This window comes from Gossypium raimondii, chromosome 13, assembly GCF_025698545.1.
Source record: "Gossypium raimondii isolate GPD5lz chromosome 13, ASM2569854v1, whole genome shotgun sequence".
NCBI classification, from domain to species: domain Eukaryota; kingdom Viridiplantae; phylum Streptophyta; class Magnoliopsida; order Malvales; family Malvaceae; genus Gossypium; species Gossypium raimondii.
In genome coordinates, this window is record NC_068577.1 from 56,850,706 (window position 1) to 56,874,848 (window position 24,143).

The 24,143-nt window shown below is 35.7% G+C and overlaps 3 protein-coding genes, 1 long non-coding RNA gene and 2 pseudogenes across 5 annotated transcripts; 3 read left to right on the forward strand and 3 right to left on the reverse strand.

Annotated features, from left to right (window-relative positions):
• Positions 1-2,019: 2,019 nt before the first annotated feature.
• On the forward strand, positions 2,020-2,879 carry LOC128036070 (uncharacterized). Its single transcript, XR_008192922.1, has 2 exons — positions 2,020-2,167; positions 2,437-2,879. It is a non-coding gene; the product is annotated as an uncharacterized LOC128036070 (long non-coding RNA).
• Positions 2,880-4,222: 1,343 nt separating this feature from the next.
• On the reverse strand, positions 4,223-6,320 carry LOC105783514 (L-ascorbate oxidase homolog). Its single transcript, XM_012609015.2, has 3 exons — positions 5,999-6,320; positions 4,796-5,902; positions 4,223-4,709 (listed from the first exon to the last, which is right to left on the reverse strand). Exons 1-3 carry the CDS (start codon positions 6,244-6,246, stop codon positions 4,409-4,411), a joined length of 1,656 nt encoding a protein of 551 aa, XP_012464469.2. The 5' UTR covers positions 6,247-6,320; the 3' UTR covers positions 4,223-4,408.
• A 3,284-nt stretch (positions 6,321-9,604) lies between these two features.
• LOC128035909 (L-ascorbate oxidase homolog) lies at positions 9,605-11,691 on the forward strand. Its single transcript, XM_052625982.1, has 3 exons — positions 9,605-9,920; positions 10,020-11,126; positions 11,208-11,691. The coding sequence occupies exons 1-3, from the start codon at positions 9,673-9,675 to the stop codon at positions 11,506-11,508; spliced, it is 1,656 nt and encodes a 551-aa protein (XP_052481942.1). The 5' UTR covers positions 9,605-9,672; the 3' UTR covers positions 11,509-11,691.
• Positions 11,692-13,951: 2,260 nt separating this feature from the next.
• On the reverse strand, positions 13,952-15,976 carry LOC128035908 (L-ascorbate oxidase homolog; annotated as a pseudogene). Its single transcript, XR_008192481.1, has 3 exons — positions 15,643-15,976; positions 14,447-15,548; positions 13,952-14,360 (listed from the first exon to the last, which is right to left on the reverse strand). The product of XR_008192481.1 is annotated as an L-ascorbate oxidase homolog (transcript).
• Positions 15,977-19,385: 3,409 nt separating this feature from the next.
• Positions 19,386-20,295, reverse strand: LOC128035910 (L-ascorbate oxidase homolog). The gene is made up of 2 exons (XM_052625983.1): positions 19,896-20,295; positions 19,386-19,809 (listed from the first exon to the last, which is right to left on the reverse strand). Exons 1-2 carry the CDS (start codon positions 19,988-19,990, stop codon positions 19,509-19,511), a joined length of 396 nt encoding a protein of 131 aa, XP_052481943.1. The 5' UTR covers positions 19,991-20,295; the 3' UTR covers positions 19,386-19,508.
• Positions 20,049-21,920, forward strand: LOC105783466 (L-ascorbate oxidase homolog; annotated as a pseudogene).
• Positions 21,921-24,143: the final 2,223 nt, after the last annotated feature.

Genomic DNA, 24,143 nt, shown 5'->3' on the forward strand with positions numbered 1-24,143 from the left:
ATTAAGAGCACACAATTCACCATTTTAAATTGAATAATCGTCTAAAAACACATTAAGAATGAGGCTTAAACATATTACTTTTGACATTTATCAACCGAATGCTTTAAGGGCTTCTAATTGTGGTTAATTGTGTGTGTTGACACCATTTTTTAGATAAAACGGGGTCGACTTGGGTTTGACGAAAACGAATAAAACGGGAGTCGCCACCAATCCTTTTTTAATGAGGTGTGATTGGATCACCTCGAAAAGTGGTTATTTTTAATAAACGGTTTGATTTTATTAAAACAACAAGTCTGGTCCACGAAATTTAGAAAAAAACGGGTTCGGGAGTCGGTTACGCACGGGGAAGGATTAGCACCCCCGATACGCCCAAAATTGGTACCCAGTTGATTACTTAATATCTTAATGTCGAAAATTAAAAAATTTAAAGGAATTTAAAATACGATCCTTTATCTTAAAATGACTTGTATAAAATAGGTTGCTTATAAAAACTCCTACTATAAAAATTGAATTAAAGGATATTCAATTGTTCGAGTTAGATGAGGAAATTGCAACCCAATACGTTAGGGCACAATTTCTCAACATTTCAAAATTGAACATTGCCTTGGTTGTTTTTAAGAAAATCATCATCTCGAAAAAAATAACATGTCACATCCAATACGTTAGGACACGACATATTGAATTCCTGATAATGAACTTTTCATTTTTATTTTTTTAAAAAAGAAACCTCGATTATTTAGATTCAGCAAAGAAAATCGGAACCCAATACGTTAGGGCTTGATTCTCTTGAAGATCCCAAATACCGAGTGTTGCTTTTATTTTGAAATTTTTTGTTCTTAATAAATTCGAGTAAAATGGATGTAAAATAATAATGGTGACAATGTAAATAAAATGATACAAGCCAAACAATAAATAATAAAAATAATCAGGGCAAGGTAACAAATAATTAGGAACTAAAGAAAGAGAACAAACAATAATAAACGTGCAAATAAATCAACAAAATTAACAACATTATGCAAATATGAAAGATATATAAACACATATATATAAATAAATAATGAGAATATGAAAAATGTGTATAAATGTACATGTTTGAATTATTATACATTTAAAAGTCATGTAAATGTATGTACATACATATATACATATAATAATCATTAAATATATAAAAATACATATGTGTATGAGTCATAAAACGTAAAGAATATGTACAAGATATATTTTGGACGTATAAAGTATATGTAAATGTATATATATAATAAAGGTGTATGAAAGCATATTTTATATACGTGTATTTATAAAATGTATAGAAAATATATATTGATTTACCAATACATATGGATATATAATTATAGAATATATATAAAATATTTACATATATACGTTTATGCATATATAAAAGTAAGCTATTATAAAATATGAGCAAGCATAATACATAAATATATATATATAAAAATAAAAATGAAGTTGAAAATAATATAAACTACTTAATATATTAATATAATAGTAACAAATTAAATAAACAGAAAATAAAGCCAATAATAATTAATAATAGTAGTAATAATAATAATAACAATAATAATAATAATAATAATAATAACACTAAAATAATTAATTAAACAATAAAATTGCTAAAAAGGGATTAAATCAAAATAAAAACATTAATACTGGGCGATTTCGAAATAAATAAACACTAAAAGGATTAAATTGCAACACGCGCCAAACAAAGAGAGACCAAAACAGTAAATAAACCAAAGCCCCAAAACGCAGCGTTAAAGTGGACCAGATTGAAGTAAAAATAAAATTATGGGGCTAAATCAAAAATAACAAAAAAGGCAAAGAGGGCCGAATTGCAACGCGCTTCAAAGTAGGAGGGACTGAGCGCACAAATAGACCCTTAAATGAAAACATGCGGATCCTTGGGTGCGGGTCGGGTCAACACGCGGATCCCCTCACCCAAAACGGCGTCGTTTTACTAACGATATTTAAGTGAAAAAAAACAAAAAAAAATTCAAATTCTCATTTCTTAAAAAAAAACAAAACCCTTCACCCCTTTTTCTCTCAAAACATTTCCCCTTCTCCGGCAGAAACCCAGAATCCGGCAAAGGAGACCGCCGTGCCTCCGTCGCGCCGGCGTCACGTGCGGTGGCCGGAAAATTCAAAAGAGGTATTTTTTTTTCGCGAATATCAACTATTCTTTTTTATTAGTATATGTATATTATATGTATAAAAGTAAAAAAACAGATCTAAAGGGAAAGATGTGAAAAGAAAAAAAGGAATCACCTTAAGATCTTTGTTTAATCCGTTTTTGTGTTACATAAATAGCCTTTTTTTTTTCAAAGAAAAAAGCCCCTTTTCATGTTACAAGTTTGGCTTTTATAGCCTATTTTTGTTACTGTTTTTGATATATTTTCCTTGCTTCTTTCTCCTTTGCAGATGCCAGTGGTGATGGGAGCAGGTGGTGGTAGGTGCGGCGCGGAGTGGCAGTGGCAGAGGCCAAAGGACCCTAGGCAGATTTTTTTTTATGAAATTGGGCTTGGGTGTTTTGGGATTCGGGTTTTGGGCTGTATTTGGATTAGTTTTAGGTTAGTTATTGTTTTATTTGTTGGGCCCATGTTTGGGCAAAATTGGGTTGTACAGTGTGTGTAAGTGTCGTATGCATTTTCTGATTGTAGGTCTGTTGAGATGTAGATGAGCTGCAGTTTATTGTTTGCATGTAAAAGCATGACACTGGTTTATATTGTATATATCAATTGCATGTAAAGCATGCCACGGATACTGATAAACTAAAACCATGTTAAGTATGCCACTGTTATTGATATTGTTAATGACTAGCATGATATGCTACATTATTGATATGACATATTGCATTACATAGAGATTGAAGATTTATTGGTGATGGAGGAGTTTCATGGAGTATTGGCGGTTTATCTGTATTATTACATTAGTAGTTAATCTGCAACCTCTGGAGTATTGTTTGGAGTACTGGCGGTTTGTGCCCAACTTACTGGTAGCTTGTCTGCAAATTATTAGTAGTTTAATTGCATATTGTTACTGGTGGTTCGTCTACATTGAGCTACGACTCCTACTGTTTTGGTGAATCAGATGACGATTACTAAGAAACTCTTGTGTAGCAGATGGATGGGTAGGAATTTTGTACTGTTTCACATGAGCATGACATGTACAAAATATTGTAATACTGAGGGTTGTGATGCCATGATTTACTATATGTTCTGTTATAATGATGGTTGTATACTTCATTAATTGTTTTTACGCATATACATTGTTTCAAGTTCACTCCTTTAATTTACTTCTTATAAATAACTCTCAATGTTAGGATTGGACACAACATTCGGAGGTCTCGTCTCGATTTTTATTTAATTCAGTATTTTTTTTAAAATTTAACCTAAGTTTTAACATGGTTTTTTTACTATTTGGGACTGTAATTTTGGTTAATTTTGGACGGTGGCATGGGTTTTTATGTTTGAATTTCTGCATGCCTGCAAGTTGGTTAAAACTGAACGTGAATGTAAAATTTGCTTAATAATCGCATGAAAGATGGTTTAGAATGAAATTGATGGTTCCACTATTAGAATATTAGAATTTTTTGGTTTGTTTCCAAATGAATATTAGAATATTAGAATTTTAAAACAAAGTAGCATATCATGCTAGTCATTAACAATATCAATACCAGTTGAAGGGGTAATCTCTCTTTTGCACCTGCACCTTTTAGTTATCAATCAAGATAACTTGCATGCATGCAGAAATTATTAGGATAGATGTTACCAATTTTGTACAAATAGATCTGTCTCCATTGATCATGTCTTGTGGTGGTGCCCAGTGGGGACATGCTATTTAGAGTGATCTGTTGGAACCTATGGAACAGCTGAAATCAGGAAATCTTTGTTTCTAACTTTGTCAAAAGTAAGGGTATATTAGAGGTGTAACTTCCCTAATTCGGCCCAGCCAGATTCTAAATGCTACACTGTTAATCGAAATGGCTAAGTAAAACTTAAAACTTCTACTTTGACTATCTTTTTGGAAAACATAACATTTTTGTCTAAATTCCTCAAAAACCACCAAATTATTAAGTCTGACAAAATTTAAAGTCCAGGTTATTAAAAGTAGTGTCATTTAAGAAAACTAATTTGATTTTTGTTTCGTCGATTTGCCTTTCGAGTCTCTCTTCCTTGTTACGCAGCGGAAATAGTAGAACCATCAATTTAAATCTAAACCATCTTTCATGCGATTATAAAGCAAATTTTACATCCATGTTCAGTTTTAACCAACTTGCAGGCATGCAGAAATACACCTTTTATTTCATTAAATACATTTGGAACTCAAGCTTTTCTCACCCTCTCTCTCCCCATACGCCAGAATTGGATACAGATTTATAAGCTTATTTAAATTAACTGCTGAAAGGTGGAGGCCTTGGCATGCCTTGCACGATGCCGCAAGTCAATACACCTTCCGGCAAGTTGTACTCATCCTTGAGGGATCGGTTAGGGGAAATAACACTAGCATAAAGCTGTTGCCCAAGGTAATGCCTGTCCCATATCTCCGACCTCAGGTTCCACATCCCGCAGTTGTCGAATGTCAATAGGATTGCTGACCAGGAGTTGGGGAATACCTGTATGGTGTGTCTGCTCACGGCGTCGAGAAGATTGTAGTTCATCCTCTTCTCAGGGCTCCATTTCCCAATGTCCATGCTGCAACAAATCATTATACAACTTATTACTTCAACTCAGGCAATAAAATCACCACATGTATTTGTTATGTTAGAAGCTATACTTACCCCACGGCAAAGAATGAGTAGCCAGACAAGTGGTAAGACTGAATGGCGGTCTCGTGATTCTCGAAGATGATTTCCACAAAGTTTCTGTGTGTCATGTTGAGGACAATAGGTGCCAAAGTTACCCTAGTGTTGTCACTTGGTGGCTCATCGGGAATGGTATCATACTTGAAAACCTTGTCGGCTACGCCGTAGTATTCTGCAAGTTTTAGTGGAGTGGTTGGTTCGACATAGGAGACTCCATTAAGAGCATATCGGAGCTTGCCATCTACTCTTTGTGCAGTGTTGGCAAGCTTGATGGTGCGGGTAATGTTAATGGAACCATATTTGTAGGAGCCCTGAGGGTTAGGCCTAGCAGCGTTAGAAGTCAAGTTCCAACGGAAGGTACGGAATTGATTGAGTGACCAAGCCCAACCAACAGGTGGCGGTGGCAACTCGGATGAGGCAGCTCCCTTGCCATTCTTGTAACGGATGATGCCGGTTGCTGTAACCTCACGTCTGGTAAAACGGGTAGAGGCCACCACATAGTAATCCCTTGGTTCCTGGTTGGCAGTAACAAGCACACTGAAGCACTGTCCAACATGCACATCAAGGGAGTCATAGTCATTCTGCATTGTGTGGGAACCCTCCATCTCAACCAATTTCATGGTGTGGCCCTGGAACCTGACGTTCAGAGATGTCTTGATACCCGTATTGCAAATCCTGTACTTGTACGTTTTGCCTGCCTCCATCGTAAACAGAGGTTCATCCTTCCCATCACCTTTCGCAACTTTCCCATTAAGGTGGACACCGTCACATCTCCCAAGGTTGCGACCGCTATCAAGAATCTTCTTGAGGCTGGTGTGTCCCTTGTTGAAAAAGTCTCCCACTAAGAGAGTATAGTCATCAGCCGGATCAGCGTAGGGAACAGGGATGAGTAGACGGCTGTTAACACGGAGGCCACCGAAACCACCAACCGCCTTGTGCATTGCCGTCACCGGATAGTACATGTAGCTGCCAATCTGATCCTTCACCTGGAATTTATAGGTGTAATTCTTCCCAGGGGGGATAGGACAGTTGGTTCCCAGAACACCATCTTGCCAAGAGTTCTTCCTATGCTGCACGCCGTCCCTGCAACAAATCCCATTTCCACAGATAATTAGCTCGACTCTTCACTAGCATAATCATATTAATGTAAAAAAGAAACTACTCTTGGTAGTCGCTTACCATGTTACAAGGAATGGCTCATCAAGGTTATTGAACACATTGACCACGATATTGTTGTTGGTGGTAGAGTTAAGATTTGGTCCCGGGAATTGCCCGTTAATAAGAATACCCTTTACTGGCACTCCCAAGGGAGCAATGGTGCCATAGGTGACGTTCCATTCGAAAAAAAGGGTGGGATCTCCGCCCTGGACCATAAGCATTGATCCTGCCAAGAGAAATAGCATCGATATTAACATTAATCGAGCCATCTCTTACCCTTTTTTTTCGCCCGACAGTAATTTATTAATTATCCCCTTCTAGAGGAAGAGGAAGATGGTTTGCTTGAGTTGATTTTGAATTGCATGCATACCTCTCCTTTTATACCACACAACCTCTTCAATTCTTCCATCTTAATCCCTTAGAATACGCTCATCCATTCATTTATTTCCTTGCTTTTAGCAAATACTGTTTTTAACACTAATCATTTTGAGTTTATCATTCTCTTCTTTTCCATCAAGGATTTGCACATCCACTATGCTGATGGCTAACCTTTTTTTTAGGACGATGGTTACCCTGATGAGAGTTCTTTTAGTTATTTTCTTAATTTAAATATATAAATATGAAATGTATTAAAGTAACATTAACCTCCATTATTATATAATCATTATAGACAGTTGATATTAAGTGAAACTTCATATATAATTAAACCATAAAAGTTCAAATTGAATAAATAATATGAAAAGAAATTTATAACTAATTTCATTTTTTAGAGATTATAACATACTAATAACATCATATATCCATTTGTGGTATTCTATGAGAGTAATATAGATAAAATTAAAACATTGTAGAGGGTTCAGAGGAGCTTTATAAATAAGTGAACATGATATATCGAAAGAAGGCAGAGAAGAATACTAGAGCTGATCCTATAACATTGATCACAGCAACAAGTGATGTTTGATAAGCAAGAGAAAGGGAATTGTAGTTGATGATAAGGCTAAACAACAACAACAACAAAAGTTGAAAGAATTTTAGAGAGCTTTGAGAATTAGAGTATCAAAGTGCCAAAAAGTCACTCAACTAGTTGTGATGGGCTCCTATTTATACTAGGTATTTATTATGAGTAATGAAATTAGGTTTCAATTGCAATGGCAATATATGGTTAAGACGGGATGGTGAATGGCCTTTTTGGTGATGATAATGATGAATATTGAAGAAATGTTCACCATATTTTTGAAATGAAGGAAAAACACTCAATGTTAGAGGAAAATGTTAAGAGGAAACTACTTAATTATCTCCATATTTAATCTACCAAGCCAAGTTCTCCGGAAAATCTCAAGAGTGAAGACAACCCGAGAACTCTGTCGTAGGTTATTTTCACTTCTTCTACTTTGGTGAAGCGGTATCTTGTGAAACCTTTACCGCAGAACATCTCTTAGAATGCAAGACAATGGATGTTCTTGAACGAGAGTTGTTCATGGAAAAGGGTTATTCTTACTTGTTTCAAACAAAAGTTGTTCTATGGTAATGCTCCGTTTGGTAGAACTTATTCTGAATAATGACTCTTTCGAAAAAATACAATTCTACTAAATAGAAATTGTTCTAAGCATAGTTATTCGTAAAACACCATTATTTTGAACAAAAGGTGCTCTGAACTTAATCGAATATCACACGCAAGTATATGTATCGTTACAAGTGGTATAAAATATCGATCCCAAAGAGAATTTTTACTAATTAGAATGCCAATCATCAAAATTTAATTTTAATACCTATCCACATAAATCAATGACTAAATTAAATACAAGAAAATTCTAGAGTTCAAAGACAAGGGAAATTCAAATAGGCATTACTGTTCTACATCAAAATACCATTGGGATGGCATGACCCCAATTTGTCTAATAACAATAATGTATCGATTTCTCTGAGGGGTCGAGTGAGCACTTTATTCCAAAATCTTCTGAAACTTGTAGTTTGGACAATGAATCAGCTACCTTGTTTCTGTCCCTCTAATTTCCATAATATGTTCGTGGTGGCTTGAAAAGTGAATAACAACTATTTAAATTTGAGATTCAACTATTAGATTAAACTAGTTCTTTTGTACAAAGGAAGGCTCAACTAGCCATAATGCAAAAAAAAAAAACATTAGAGCGTAGGAGCTAAAAGTTCCTACTATCTTCACTTAGCACGTCAATTACTCTTAGAATAGTGTCCTCAAAGAAACCAGCAAAAAGAGCTTAGTTAAATACATGGATCAGAGACTACAGAGTAAGGTAAGTGTTGTTCTGCAAATCCAAATATCTGAAAGTGTTAGAAGTTGAAGTGATTCGTTCATCAAGTGAAGAGGACGTCAACGAATTAATTGCAAATCTAGATAATGTGAGTCCAATGTCCTTGGCTGTGATGGTGGCTTTACCTCTAGTGAGGTTTGACCTTTGTCAGGTTGTGATGATCATCGGTGCAGGAGGGCTAGTAGGCATTTGGATAAAAGTGACGATGAAATTTCAAGTAACATAAAGGGTGTTAGATTTTGCTCATTAGTCCAAGAAAATGAAAATGGGGGTAACTGTGTCAAATATGGTTGTGGAACGTTCAGAAGGTAGTAATGAGCTGTGCAATCGTAGTAGGGAAACAAAGAGTGTTCATGGGCACAACGATAAAGAGAGGAGGTACGAGACAGAAAAGGAAAACGAGCAATCGAGGCTTATAGCATATAAAAGGATATCTCAACTCAACCAGTGTGCCTCTGAAAGGCCTGATCATTGGTATTTATATGAAATAAAATCTACTTTGGCTCATTTTTCCCAAACAATCTGCCTCTATATTTATGTAAGTTTCAATTTGTGATTGAAAAGAATTTGGATGTGTCTTACAAGAACTTGACTCTCCATTTTGGTCATCAAGTAAAGAAAGAAGCTCAGCATTGTTGTTTTCAACTCCCACTCTGTGAAACCCCTTGTTCTATGCAATATTTAAGCCCTTTTATCCAAGCTTCAACCCAAAACACTGAGCACAAACCCAAGTTTCTCATGTGCCCAACATATAAAAGAATAGAAAACCAAAATTTCACAAATAAAAATATAGGAAAGAGAATTTGAGCATGATGTGAATATAAAAATAATAGTAATATGTACATTTATAAATTAATGTATATCAAAATCTATATAAAACTAGAATTTTAATGTTAAAAATATAGGAAAAAAATTGAGCATCATATATATATTTATAAATTTAGAATATTTCTTATATATGTTTTTTTCTCTAATGTCGATTTGGTTTCATGTTAAATTCTTATTTGTGTTTTCTTCACGTTTATATCGTCCATATAATTAAATAAATAATTATGGTAAGGATTAAATATTTTGATGAAGATGCATTAGTCATAAAATATTAGCCGTCCACACAATGAATTAATGTGCAAATATTATTTTAGAACAAAAGAGAATCACGGTAAAATCAAATTGGTTAATGTTAAAAATAGTATATACTAAAAGAAAATAAACAAATGGATGTGCGCAATTTAAGGATTTCAAGAGAAAAATTGAATGGTGAAGAACGATTGTATTAGAAGGAGTTGTGTTGTATAAAAGGGTAAGCCAACATGCAACTCAAATCATCTCAAACAAATCTTCTTCCTCTAAGAGTGGATAAACAGCCTTAATTCATAAAATTACATAAGAGACTTTGAAGCCAATAAAATGGCTCCATTGACGATAATAGTGGTGTTTTTTCTCTGGGTAGGATCACTGCTTATGGTTCAAGGTGGAGATCCCACCATTAGTTTCGAGTGGAAGGTCACTTATGGCACTATATCTCCTTTGGGTGTTCCCGTAAAAGGTATTCTTATTAACGGGCAATTCCCTGGGCCAAATATGAACTCTACCACCAACAACAATGTTATAGTCAATGTGTTTAACAACCTTGATGAGCCATTCCTTTTGACATGGTAAACAAGAGTACTTTTTTTTCCCTTGATTATATTAGTGAAGAGTTGAGCTTAATTATATATATATATATATATATATGGAAATGAATTTTGTTGCAGGAGTGGCGTGCAGCATAGGAAGAATCCTTGGCAAGATGGTGTGCTTGGAACCAACTGTCCTATCCCCCCCGGGACGAATTACACCTATAAATTCCAGGTGAAGGACCAAATTGGCAGCTTCATGTATTATCCAGTGACGGCTATGCATAAGGCGGTTGGTGGTTTCGGTGGCCTTCGTATTAACAGTCGTTTACTCATTCCTGTCCCCTATGCTGATCCAGCTGATGACTATACTATCATAGCAGGAGATTTTTTCAACAAGGGACACACCACCCTCAAGAAAATTCTTGAGAGCGGTCGCAACCTTGGTAGATGTGATGGTGTCCACATTAATGGAAAAGTTGCTAAAGGTGATGGTAGCGATGAACCTCTCTTCACCATGGAAGCAGGCAAAACCTACAAGTATAGGATTTGCAATGCGGGTATCAAGACATCTCTGAACGTCAGGTTCCAAGGCCACACCATGAAATTGGTTGAGATGGAAGGTTCCCACACAGTGCAAAATGACTATGAATCCCTTGATGTTCATGTTGGACAGTGCTTCGCTGTGCTTGTTACAGCCGACCAAGAACCAAAGGATTACTTTGTTGTGGCCTCTACCCGTTTTACCAAACGCGAGGTTACAGCAACTGGTGTCATCCGTTACACCAATGGCAAGGGCGCACCCTCACCTAAGTTGCCACCACCACCAGTTGGTTGGGCTTGGTCACTCAATCAATTCCGTACCTTCCGTTGGAACTTGACTGCCAGCGCTGCTAGGCCTAACCCTCAGGGCTCCTACAAATATGGTTCCGTTAACATTACCCGTACCATCAAGCTGGCCAACACTGCTCAAAAAGTAGATGGCAAGCTTCGATATGCTATTAATGGAGCCTCCTATGTCGAACCAACCACTCCACTAAAACTTGCAGAATACTACGGCGTAGCTGACAAGGTTTTCAAGTATGATACCATTTCTGATGACCCACCAGCTGAGATCACTAAAGTAACCATGGAACCTGTTGTCCTCAATTTGACACACAGAAACTTTATGGAAATCATCTTCGAGAATCGCGAAACAGCCATCCAGTCTTATCACCTGTGTGGCTATGCCTTCTTTGCTGTGGCGTAAGTATTTGGTCTTCAAATTCTTCTAGTATATAGTCATTACTTTCCGTTTAACTAAATTTCTATAATCATTTGTTGCAGTGTCGAGACTGGGCAATGGAGCCCTGAGAAGAGGAAGAACTACAATCTTCTTGATGCCGTGAGCAGACACACCATACAGGTTTTCCCCAAGTCCTGGGCAGCTATCCTATTGTCATTCGACAACTGTGGAATGTGGAACATCAGGTCAGAGGTATGGGACAGGCGTTACCTTGGGCAACAGCTTTATGTTAGTGTTGTTTCCCCTAACAAATCACTCAGGGACGAATACAACATGCCTGAGAGTGCACTAGTTTGCGGTGTTGTGGAAAGCATGCCAAGGCCACCACCAGCTTACACCTAGTTTAAAGCTTATATAAACCTGGAACCAGTTCTGCTTCAAATGCACATAAAACGGCCTTTGTTGTGACTAATGCTGACTTTTCCAATAAATTAATTTTCTTGATGTAATCATCATTCAGCGTACTATTTGTCATTCAATAATAAATTCTTTCATTTTTTCTATTTAATGTGTGTGTGAAATTTATTTTATTTTTTAAATGTAGTTATTTTCGTAAATAATATAAAAATATTAAAATAGGATATAATGAAAAATAATACAATCACAATCCAAATAGATAAATATGTAAAACTTACATAAATTAACGAATTATTAACAAATAAAAGTTAACTAATGTTTTTAACTGTTGAATTTATTATTTTATTTATCATGCAAGTAAAATTTGAATTAATCTAAATACCATCTTTATTAATATATATATTTAATGGTTCAAAATTTTTACATTAAAAATATAGTTAAATATCTAAAATTTAATCGAATTGAAATTATGATAGTTAAATATTAATCATACAAAATAAATATTAAATAGAAAATTTGCTTAGTATTGGTAAGTTCACGATAACAAATGCTCTCCCAAGAAATCAAAGGCAAAGCCAGAAAATTTGTTTAGGGGAACGAAATTAAATTGTAATTTTTTACGATAGCAAAATTACAATTTCACAATTTTAATAGCCTATGTCTTTATAATTTTATAAGGTTAAATCAAATTTTATCATTTTAAAGGAGCCAACGTGCAATTTCATTTTATTAATTTAAAATCTTAAAATATCTAAATAAAAAATTTCAATTTTAGCTCACCCTTAATCCATCATACTTCAAATACAAACATAATCAAGCAAAATAATCATTAATGCATAAGTAGTGAGAACAGCCTTTATAACCAAAGCACTAGAATTTATATCATAGATGGGATAAAGGTTCTCAAAATATCAATTAAAATAAACATAATTCAAGTTAGAGTCTTCAAAATTACAACCCAAAAACATTAAAATAAAACAAATTTCATTTAGCAGATAGCTTCTGAAACTGAGGGTTGCAAATTCTTTGATGAGAATTGGAATCCCAATATTGTGGGGGTAAATTATTTCATCCCCACATGACAACTGAAACCCTAAGTTTATGGTGATTCTGGCACAGAAAAATCATCATACTAAGAAAAGAAAAAACATGATACTAATTGCAGTAGTGTCACCTGTAGTGCCAAGTCCTTTATACCACTCCCCCTTTTAGTTCAAGAGATTTTCCAAACCCCAACTGAAGCAGCTTGGCCAGGAGATCATTCCACAATGCTTTGACTCGTCGAACATTGGCTTGAAGTTGTTGAATGACCTTTTTCTTGGGAGGCAATCTCAGCATCAAGATGTTGGAGATGAAATGTCTTCCTTTGTGCCAACTCCAACAGGCTGAGCCACAACATCAGGAACAGCTTCAGGGAGTGCAACCTGGTGTTTCCCTTCAAGCCACTTGTATGAATACTTCAACTCTATAGGCTTCCTTTCACATTTTTCAGTAGCCAATACAATTTCTGGATTTTGATTATAAAGAATCTGAAAAATTAAGTGAATGGAAAGAAAGACATAACTTGGGGTAAACAAAATTAGTATGTTTGATGATTTCCTGAAAAATAAGCTCTCCCAAGTCAAGTTGAATCACATCACAAATCTTCCTAAGCAGAGTAACAATCTTCTTTGTAACTGTATTCCTTTGGCTATTAGGAATCCAGTTTCTGGTTGCAATAGCAAACAGGCCAGCATAAGTGGGCTCTAGAGTAGAAGCTTGTGGCTCAGTTGCTTAGGGCAAGGTAAGGTGAACTCCATTGGTGATGGTTTTGACCATTGTACCATAAAATTCATCTAGCTTGACATCTATCAAGCATGAGTGAAGCAATAGCTCCCAAATTTGTGTAGGGCCAAAAATTATACCATCTTCCTCGAATATAAGCTTTGTGGAAGAGTTTGCTCGAAGACTTATTGACAGACTTGAGAAGATTGACATAAAACCCATAAACCCCCTCCTCGGCATATGGTTTTACAAAAGCAACAAATTGTAGCAAGTCATTCTACTCAATGAAGTGCTTCTTTGTACACAGCAAATATCTGTTGGTGCAGACGGTTGACAAAATTGTTTGCTCTTTCTTTTGCAGTAGAGTATCTTCTTCTTTGGAAGAGGGAACAGTAGTAAATTTCTTGGGAGAATCTTACCTTGCAGGAGCGGACTGAGGGATGTTTCGTCTCCTGGTTCTGTTATGAACCGAAACAGAAAGCAGAAAATAGAAAAGGGAAGAAGAAAACAGAAAGTTGGTCTATTCATTAATTGTTTTAGTGATGCACACTATTTTGTGATGGTTTTTCTTATTAATGCATTATATGATTTTAATAATGAACAAAGTAATTAGAATTAAAACATGGCAGCAATGAAATTGTTGAAAGCTTGCGCATGACTTGAATATAAACAAAATATTTTATTTCATTAAATACATTTGGAACTCAAGCTTTTCTCACCCTCTCTCTCCCCATACACCAGAATTGGATACAGATTTATAAGCTTATTTAAATTAACTGCTGAAAGGTGGAGGCCTTGGCATGCCTTGCACGATGCCGCAAGTCAATACACCTTCCGGCAAGTTGTACTCATCCTTGAGGGATCGGTTAGGGGAAATAACACTAGCATAAAGCTGTTGCCCAAGGTAATGCCTGTCCCATATCTCCGACCTCAGGTTCCACATCCCGCAGTTGTCGAATGTCAATAGGATTGCTGACCAGGAGTTGGGGAATACCTGTATGGTGTGTCTGCTCACGGCGTCGAGAAGATTGTAGTTCATCCTCTTCTCAGGGCTCCATTTCCCAATGTCCATGCTGCAACAAATCATTATACAACTTATTACTTCAACTCAGGCAATAAAATCACCACATGTATTTGTTACGTTAGAAGCTATACTTACCCCACGGCAAAGAATGAGTAGCCAGACAAGTGGTAAGACTGAATGGCGGTCTCGTGATTCTCGAAGATGATTTCCACAAAGTTTCTGTGTGTCATGTTGAGGACAATAGGTGCCAAAGTTACCTTAGTGTTGTCACTTGGTGGCACATCGGGAATGGTATCATACTTGAAAACCTTGTCGGCTACGCCGTAGTATTCTGCAAGTTTTAGTGGAGTGGTTGGTTCGACATAGGAGGCTCCATTAAGAGCATATCGGAGCTTGCCATCTACTCTTTGTGCAGTGTTGGCAAGCTTGATGGTGCGGGTAATGTTAATGGAACCATATTTGTAGGAGCCCTGAGGGTTAGGCCTAGCAGCGTTAGAAGTCAAGTTCCAACGGAAGGTACGGAATTGATTGAGTGACCAAGCCCAACCAACAGGTGGCGGTGGCAACTCGGATGAGGCAGCTCCCTTGCCATTCTTGTAACGGATGATGCCGGTTGCTGTAACCTCACGTCTGGTAAAACGGGTAGAGGCCACCACATAGTAATCCCTTGGTTCCTGGTTGGCAGTAACAAGCACACTGAAGCACTGTCCAACATGCACATCAAGGAGTCATAGTCATTCTGCATTGTGTGGGAACCTCCATCTCAACCAATTTCATGGTGTGGCCCTGGAACCTGACGTTCAGAGATGTCTTGATACCCGTATTGCAAATCCTGTACTTGTACGTTTTGCCTGCCTCCATCGTAAACAGAGGTTCATCCTTCCCATCACCTTTCGCAACTTTCCCATTAAGGTGGACACCGTCACATCTCCCAAGGTTGCGACCGCTATCAAGAATCTTCTTGAGGCCGGTGTGTCCCTTGTTGAAAAGTCTCCCACTAAGAGAGTATAGTCATCAGCCGGGTCGGCGTAGGGAACAGGGATGAGTAGACGGCTGTTAACACGGAGGCCACCGAAACCACCAACCGCCTTATGCATAGCCGTCACCGGATAGTACATGTAGCTGCCAATCTGATCCTTCACCTGGAATTTATAGGTGTAATTCTTCCCAGGGGATAGGACAGTTGGTTCCCAGAACACCATCTTGCCAAGAGTTCTTCCTATGTTGCACGCCGTCCCTGCAACAAATCCCATTTCCACAGATAATTAGCTCGACTCTTCACTAGCATAATCATATTAATGTAAAAAGAAACTACTCTTGGTAGTCGCTACCATGTTACAAGGAATGGCTCATCAAGGTTATTGAACACATTGACCACGATATTGTTGTTGGTGGTAGAGTTAAGATTTGGTCCCGGAATTGCCCGTTAATAAGAATACCCTTACTGGCACTCCCAAGGGAGCAATGGTTCCATAGGTGACGTTCCATTCGAAAAAAGGGTGGGATCTCATACTGAACCATAAGCATTGATCCTGCCAAGAGAACTAACATCGATATTAATGTTAATCGAGCCATCTCTTTACCCTTTTTTTCCGACCACGTCTCCAATGTAATTTATTATACTGTTTATCCCCTCTAGAGGAAGAGGGAGATGATTTGCTTGAGTTGATTTTGAATTGCATGCATACCTCTCCTTTTATACCACACAATCCCCTCTTCCATTCTTCCATCTTAATCCCTTAGAAGAAGCTCATCCATTCATTTATTTCCTTGCTTTTAGCACTAATCCATTTTTGGTTTTACAATTTTGAATCATTGTTTTCTGTTATCACAAGGATTTGAATATTCACTCTATGGATAGCTAACCTTTTCTTTAGGAAAGTAGTTGCTTCTATGAAAAATGCTTTAGTTTTTTTCTGTTACCTTTTTAGTTATTCTTTTATTATAAATATAGATAAACTATTGTAATTTTTAAAAATAGAAATTGTATTAAAGTGAAACCAACCTTCTTATATGAAAACTTAAATTATGACACAAAAAGATATTTTGAAAAAAAATATAATTAGTTTTTTTTTTTTTGCAAGAGTTTACGCATACATGACAAATTCATTTGTAACATTATTTACAAGAGATTTTATAATAAATTAAATTTTGAACACTCAAAATGTGGAGAAATTATTTTATTAACTCTTTCCACCAAATTAGTCATGATCCATTTCAAATTACTTAACGAAATATTAACAATTTTTTCCACATCACTCATGGCAACGAATATGACCATTGTTACAGTTGAAGTGAATACCAGGGGTGGATCAGACACGAGCAACAATGACACAAATGTGAAGAAATCCATTATGGAGACCTTGCAGGATGTCGAGCAGTTTGCATATAACATTCTGATTTTCACTGGGGTCAGAAATTTCAATTTCGGGGCTGAATTCTCGAAGCCGAACTAGTCCAAAAATCTTAAATCGAGACATTTACAAGATGAACATGAAATTAGAAATTAGAATTATTAAGGGATTAAATTAGATAAATTATTAAGTACAAGGACTAGATTGAAAGAACAGTAATTATTGATCAAAGACTAATTGTGAGGTGAATAAAATAAAGAGAATTGATTTAAGAATTAAACAAATTTGTCAGTGGTAATTATGCCAAGAACCTAAGTGCTTATTCTTAGTTAGTGGCTTGCGTTGATCCTTGCCATTCATTTCTATTGACCATTCTTTAAGCTCAATTGCAGCCATTAGATTAATGAGTAATTAGATTAATTATGTATATATGTGTGTGTGTGTGTGTGTGTGTGTGTGTGTGTGTGTTCAATTGGTGAGAGAAGCAAAAGAAAGAAAGAAATTCTTTAGGTTACTCTTCCATTATCGTCCATCAAATTACTAAGGAAGGTGAACTTTTCACTTGAATTTGTTAAAATCTTAGTTTGTGATACTTTGATGAACATAGCCTAAGCATTAGAGAACTTAGAGAATGAAAACTTGAATCCATGAATATCTAGTGTTAAGCTTCAACTTTGTGGAAAACATGCTAGAAATGAAGTGGGATGTGTAGAAACAAGACTTAATTAAACATAGATAATATAGCCATTGATGAGTTCTTGAGAGCTTGAATGAGATTGTTGAGAACTTTGGACAAAAATGGTGTTTTATTGATAGTTTGAGGCCTTAGAGTATAGTTATAAAGCTGAATTAATTCGAGCGGGAAAATTTTGAGATATACGAAAATCGGACATTAGGATATAAAAAGACAATTTATACCATTTAAACATGTCATCTTATTTCTCAAATCATCCTAAGACTTACAAAATCTGTTATAACTTAAGCATAAGTCACATAATACTTATATTTTAGTCCCTATTAATCAATTTCAATCATATACCACTTCTGTATCTTAGACACATGATACACTTATTAATCGATTTCAAATTCAATGGTGATTACGCAAATTAGTATATTGAAGTACCTAATAACCCAACAAAGAATTAAAGTAAGTGATGTGTCCTAACGCTCATTACACCGGAATACTAAAATATATACCCATATGAAAATCATCACAGCCATTATTGCCATCAAAGTCAACTAAGCTATAACATGCCTTTTATGAGAACATTCATCAATATCAATTCATTAAACTTAGCTACTTAATGAGTTATGACACGAGATCACAAACCAAATTCATTATTCGTCCTTGGATTCTTGACGTTCCGGTCTTGTTTCTCAACTTTGTTCAAATAATTCAATTATTAGAACGAGCTAGTAGCATATTCAAACATAGCAGACTATTCAATTTCTTAATCATCCACAATTTGTCCATCTTCGTGCGAAGAGTGCCTTAAATTATGCTAGTCTCCAAGCAAAGTCATCTAGGGAGTGCTTGAATTTCAAATATTCCATGTAATTATTGGGAGATAAAATATAATAACCTTATTTTCAATAGGTTTATATGTCAAAAGGTCTATCCATATATTAAATTCGCACCCAATTAAATTCTTGGCATTAATTAAAATATTTAACGATGTTCGAAATTGATTACATTGACTGTTAAAATAAACTGGTAGGCCAATTAGATGATGAGACGTGGTAGCTTATAGTTTAATCTAATATCTTTTTCAAAAAAATTTAAATTAAGCCATCGGTTTACCATTTCGACTAATTCGTCCAGTTTAATTAAATAAAACATTAAGAAATAAAATATATATATTAAAAAGATAAAGAATCGGTTCAACCATCCGGTTCCAATGTCAACCGGCCTAATGGCTTTCTCTAGATCGATATCCTTGTCGATTTTGGTCTAACCGGTCCAACTGACTAATCCAACCCAAATCAAGTTATTATTATTTTATATCAAATTTAATACTTCTAATATTTTTTATTATTTTTATAGAGTTGTAATGTTTTTTATAAAATTTTAAATATTTTAAATATATTTTATTAATTTTAGAATTTTTTAAAATTTTATAAGTTTATACCAATTTTATTTTTTTAATATTTAATAATATTTATATTTTTGATAATTTTTTTTAATTTTTTAATATTTTTTATAGGAAAAATAATAGATTAATCTAGAAGCTATTACTATCTCTATCTATTGCTCCATCAATTTATTTTACGTGGCTTAATTGATTATTTTAATTAATGATAGGGACTTAATTAAGTACAAAATGTATACAATGACTTAATTTTTTTTCATATTTTAAAGAGCCTTTTGACAAATAAATGTTTACAATTTGACATATCTAAATTTGAAATTTACAAAAATAAATGAATAAAAAGAAACAAAAAGTTGAACCGCCATAGTAGAATGATTTATTTATATTGATGAAGATCAATGTTCCAAAGTAAGTATATCAACAAAAATATATAGATTATTTATTTTAAATTTCTTTGTTAATATAACTTAATTATTTATTTATATCAATTTTGAAAATATCAAAATAATTAGTAGTATAAACCATGCTTAAATCATTCATCTTTAAAATATTGTACAATTTTGAAAATATCTGTTTTTTTATATTGAAAATAACTTAAATGTGTGTATATTCGAGGGCAACACACGAAAATTAGTAACAATAAAGTGGTCCAAAAGCTTTTATTTCATTACATATTGTACAGAACTCAAGCTTTTCTCACCCTCTCTCTCCCCATACACCAGAATTGGATACAGATTTATAAGCTTATTTAAATTAACTGCTGAAAGGTGGAGGCCTTGGCATGCCTTGCACGATGCCGCAAGTCAATACACCTTCCGGCAAGTTGTACTCATCCTTCAGGGATCGGTTAGGGGAAATAACACTAGCATAAAGCTGTTGCCCAAGGTAATGCCTGTCCCATATCTCCGACCTCAGGTTCCACATCCCGCAGTTGTCGAATGTCAATAGGATTGCTGACCAGGAGTTGGGGAATACCTGTATGGTGTGTCTGCTCACGGCGTCGAGAAGATTGTAGTTCATCCTCTTCTCAGGGCTCCATTTCCCAATGTCCATGCTGCAACAAATCATTATACAACTTATTACTTCAACTCAGGCAATAAAATCACCACATGTATTTGTTACGTTAGAAGCTATACTTACCCCACGGCAAAGAATGAGTAGCCAGACAAGTGGTAAGACTGAATGGCGGTCTCGTGATTCTCGAAGATGATTTCCACAAAGTTTCTGTGTGTCATGTTGAGGACAATAGGTGCCAAAGTTACCTTAGTGTTGTCACTCGGTGGCTCATCGGGAATGGTATCATACTTGAAAACCTTGTCGGCTACGCCGTAGTATTCTGCAAGTTTTAGTGGAGTGGTTGGTTCGACATATGAGGCTCCATTAAGAGCATATCGGAGCTTGCCATCTACTCTTTGTGCAGTGTTGGCAAGCTTGATGGTGCGGGTAATGTTAATGGAACCATATTTGTAGGAGCCCTGAGGGTTAGGCCTAGCAGCGTTAGAAGTCAAGTTCCAACGGAAGGTACGGAATTGATTGAGTGACCAAGTCCAACCAACAGGTGGCGGTGGCAACTTTCCCATTAAGGTGGACACCGCTATCAAGAATCTTCTTGAGCCTGGTGTGTCCCTTGTTGAAAAAGTTTCCCACTAAGAGAGTCTGTAATGGTAAAACTGGTAAAGTTGGGGTTAATCAAGAACTTCTCTTCACCATGGAACTAGGCAAGACATATAAGTATAGAGTCTGTAATGTTGGCCTTAAAGCTTCACTTAATTTTAGAATCCAAGGTCATAAGTTGAAGCTTGTTGAAATGGTAGGTTCACATACTGTTCAAAACTTGTATGAGTCCTTGGATGTACATATAGGGCAATGCTTTTCAATCCTTGTTGCAGCTGATCAAGACCCAAAAGATTATTACATGGTAGCATCCACTCGGTTCCTTAAAGAAGTACAAACGACCACAGCTATAATTAGGTACAAAAATGGCAAAGGTGAAGCTTCAACCGAGCTTCCACCTGCACCTATTGGTTGGGCGTGGTGTTGAACATGGACTGCAATGCAACAGAAGGCCATGAAGCAGACCAGCATTCGAGCAGGACCAGAAGCAGCTTGGTTCTTTTGTTTACTTTTGTTTATTTTGTAATGCTATCCAAGCTTGAATGTAACTAGACCTTAGAGTTGTTAGGATTTGAATTTGATAGATGTAATGGCTGAATCATTCAGCTCTTGAATTTGTATTATTTTGTATTGCAAGTTACTAAAACTGATGGGAGCAGTTACATGATTAGGTAACTGTCATACTAATTTTGTAACACTTTATATTTCAAATGAAATGAAAAGTAAATGAAATCCATTCGGTTACAAGTTTTTGCTCTCAAGTTTTCTGTTTTGCTTTTCAGCTTGATGTTTGAGAGCTTATGCTCCTTGTGCTTCACTTCTGTGTTTGCTGTTGTATTTGTTCCAACACGTGGTCATTGAACCAGTTTCGTACTTTTCGATGGAATCTTACCGCTAGTGCTGCTAGGCCAAACCCACAAGGATCTTACCGTTATGGTGCTATTAGCATCACGCGTACAATCAGGCTAGTAAACAGTGTTAGCAGAGTTAATGGTAAGCTTCGTTATGGCTTTAATGGTGTCTCATATACCGACCCAAATACCCCATTAAAACTCGCTGAATATTTCAACCTTGCTGATAAAGTCTTCAAATACAATGTAATTAAAGACGAACCAGAAAAGACCACAACCCTCACCATACAACCAAATGTACACAACATGACATTTCGTAACTTCGTTGAAATCATATTTGAACCATGAAAAAAGCCTTCAATTGTACCATATTGACGGGTATTCCTTCTTTGCGGTCGCCGTTGAGCCAGGAACATGGAGCCCTGAGAAGAGAGAGAATTATAATCTACTCGACGCAGTGAGTAGGCATACGGTACAAGTGTTCCCTAAATCACGAGCTGCTATACTTTTGACGTTTGATAATGCAGGCATGTGGAATATCAGGTCTGAGATATGGGAGAGAACATATTTGGGGGAACAGTTTTACACTAGTGTTCTGTCACCAGAAAAATCACTAAGGGACGAGTACAACATCCCTGAGGACACGCCGCTGTGTGGCATCATTGCCGGTTTGCCCAAGCCTTCACCTTATACTATCTAAAGTGTCTCATTGAACTCAAGACTTGACGTTATACCAAGCGTTGAGTCGAGTTTCCATCATGGGTGACTCTAATTAATAGGCTTGAGTCCCATCCCTTTTGAGGTCCTTTTTACTGCATTCTAGTAAGACTTTTTGTTAAAAGATCTGCCAAATTTTCACTTGACCTCACATAATTAATAGTGATCACTCCATCAGAGATTAATTGCCGGACATAACTATGTCTTAATCCAATGTGTCTAGACTTTCCATTATATACTTGGCTATATGCCTTTGCTAGAGCAGCCTCACTATCACAACGGATAGAAATAGGTGAAATTGGCTTAGGCCATAAAGGTACATCATAAAGCAAATTTCTTAATCATTCTGCTTCTTTAGATGCAGCAGCTAATGCAATAAATTCTGCTACCATGGTGGAATCAGTAATACATGTTTGTTTCTTGGAACCCCAAGAAATGACTCCTCCACCAAGAATGAAGATCCATCCACTAGTAGATGCATGATCTTCCAAACTTGTAATTCAACTAGCATCCGAATACCCTTCTAAAACTGGAGGATATCCATTATAACACAATCCATAGTTAATAGTTTTCTTTAAGTACCTAAGTACTCTATTCAAAGCTTGCCAATGCAAACTACTTGGATTACTTGTGTACCTACGCAATTTTCCAACAGCATATGCAATATCTGGCCTTGTACAAGTCATTTATATACATAAGACAACCAATTAGACTTGCATATTTTAATTTATCAATTTTCCTACCAGCATTAGATACTAATTTTAATTGAGGATCCATGGGTGTAGATCTTTGGTATCTGATTGAAAAGATCGAACTTTTTAAGCACATTTTCAATGTAATGTGATTGTGATAAAGCTATAGTGCTTTCATCTCGGGTTATTTTAATCCCAAGAATAACATCTGCTACACCCATATCCTTCATAGCAAAGTTGTTTGACAAGAATTTCTTTGTGTTTTCTATTTGTTCCAAATTCGTGCCAAAAATGAGCATGTCATCTACATATAAGCAAATTATGACACCCTTTCCATTATCAAATTTGCTATATATGCACTTATCGGATTCATTTATTTTATAGCCATTAGCTAAAACAACCTTGTCAAACTTTTGGTGTCATTGTTTTGGTGCTTGTTTAAGCCCATATAAAGATTTAACAAGCTTACATACCTTATGCTCTTGTCCTGGAACAACAAATCCTTCCGGTTGCTCCATGTACACTTCCTCTTCTAATTCACCATTAGAAATGTAGTTTTAACATCCATTTGGTGAACAACCAAATTATATATAGAGGTAAGTGATATTAATAGTCTAATTGTAGCAATTCTTGCTACTGGAACATAGGTATCAAAGTAATCAATACCTTGTCTTTGTGTAAAACATTTTGCTACCAACCTTGCTTTAAATTTATCAATGGTTCCATCGACCTTCATTTTCTTTTTGAAGATCCATTTACAACCTATTGGTTTGGAACCTGGTGGAAGATCAACTAAGATCCAAGTTTGATTCCCATTATTGAATCCATCTCATCATTTATTGCTTCTTTCCAAAAAGCAGAGTCTTGAGATTTCACTGCCTCTTCAAATGTAATAGGATCAAATTCGGTATTATAACAATAAGTTATCTTATTGCATATACTTTCACCTTTTCCTTCTACAAGAAACATAATGAAATCTAGTCCAAAATCTTTGACCTTTTAATCCTCTTACTTCTTCTTAATTCTTGACAAGATTCATCATTATTATCAATTTGTTTCAATGGAATCTCATTCTCATTTGAAGAATGAATCAATTGTTGTAGTTGTAATTGTCTTGATATAGAATTAAATCTATTTTCATCAAAAATAGCATCTCTTGATTCAATAACAGTATTAATTGAAATTGACTCATTTGGTTCAAATTCCATGAACCTATATGCCTTGCTATTATGTGTATAACCTATAAATATGCATTCAATTCCTCTTTCACCTAACTTTTTACGTTTAGGTGTTGGAACTTGTACAATAGCTCTACAACCCCAAACCTTCAAATAATTAAGGTTTGGTTTCCTTGTCTTTCATTGTTCATAGGGGTTATTTTAGTTTCCTTATTAGGAACTCTATTCAATATATGACAAGCTGTTAAAACAGCTTCTCCCCAAAAACCTTGTCCAAGACCTGAATATGATAACATTGAATTTACAATTTCAGTCAAGACTCTATTTTTTCTTTCA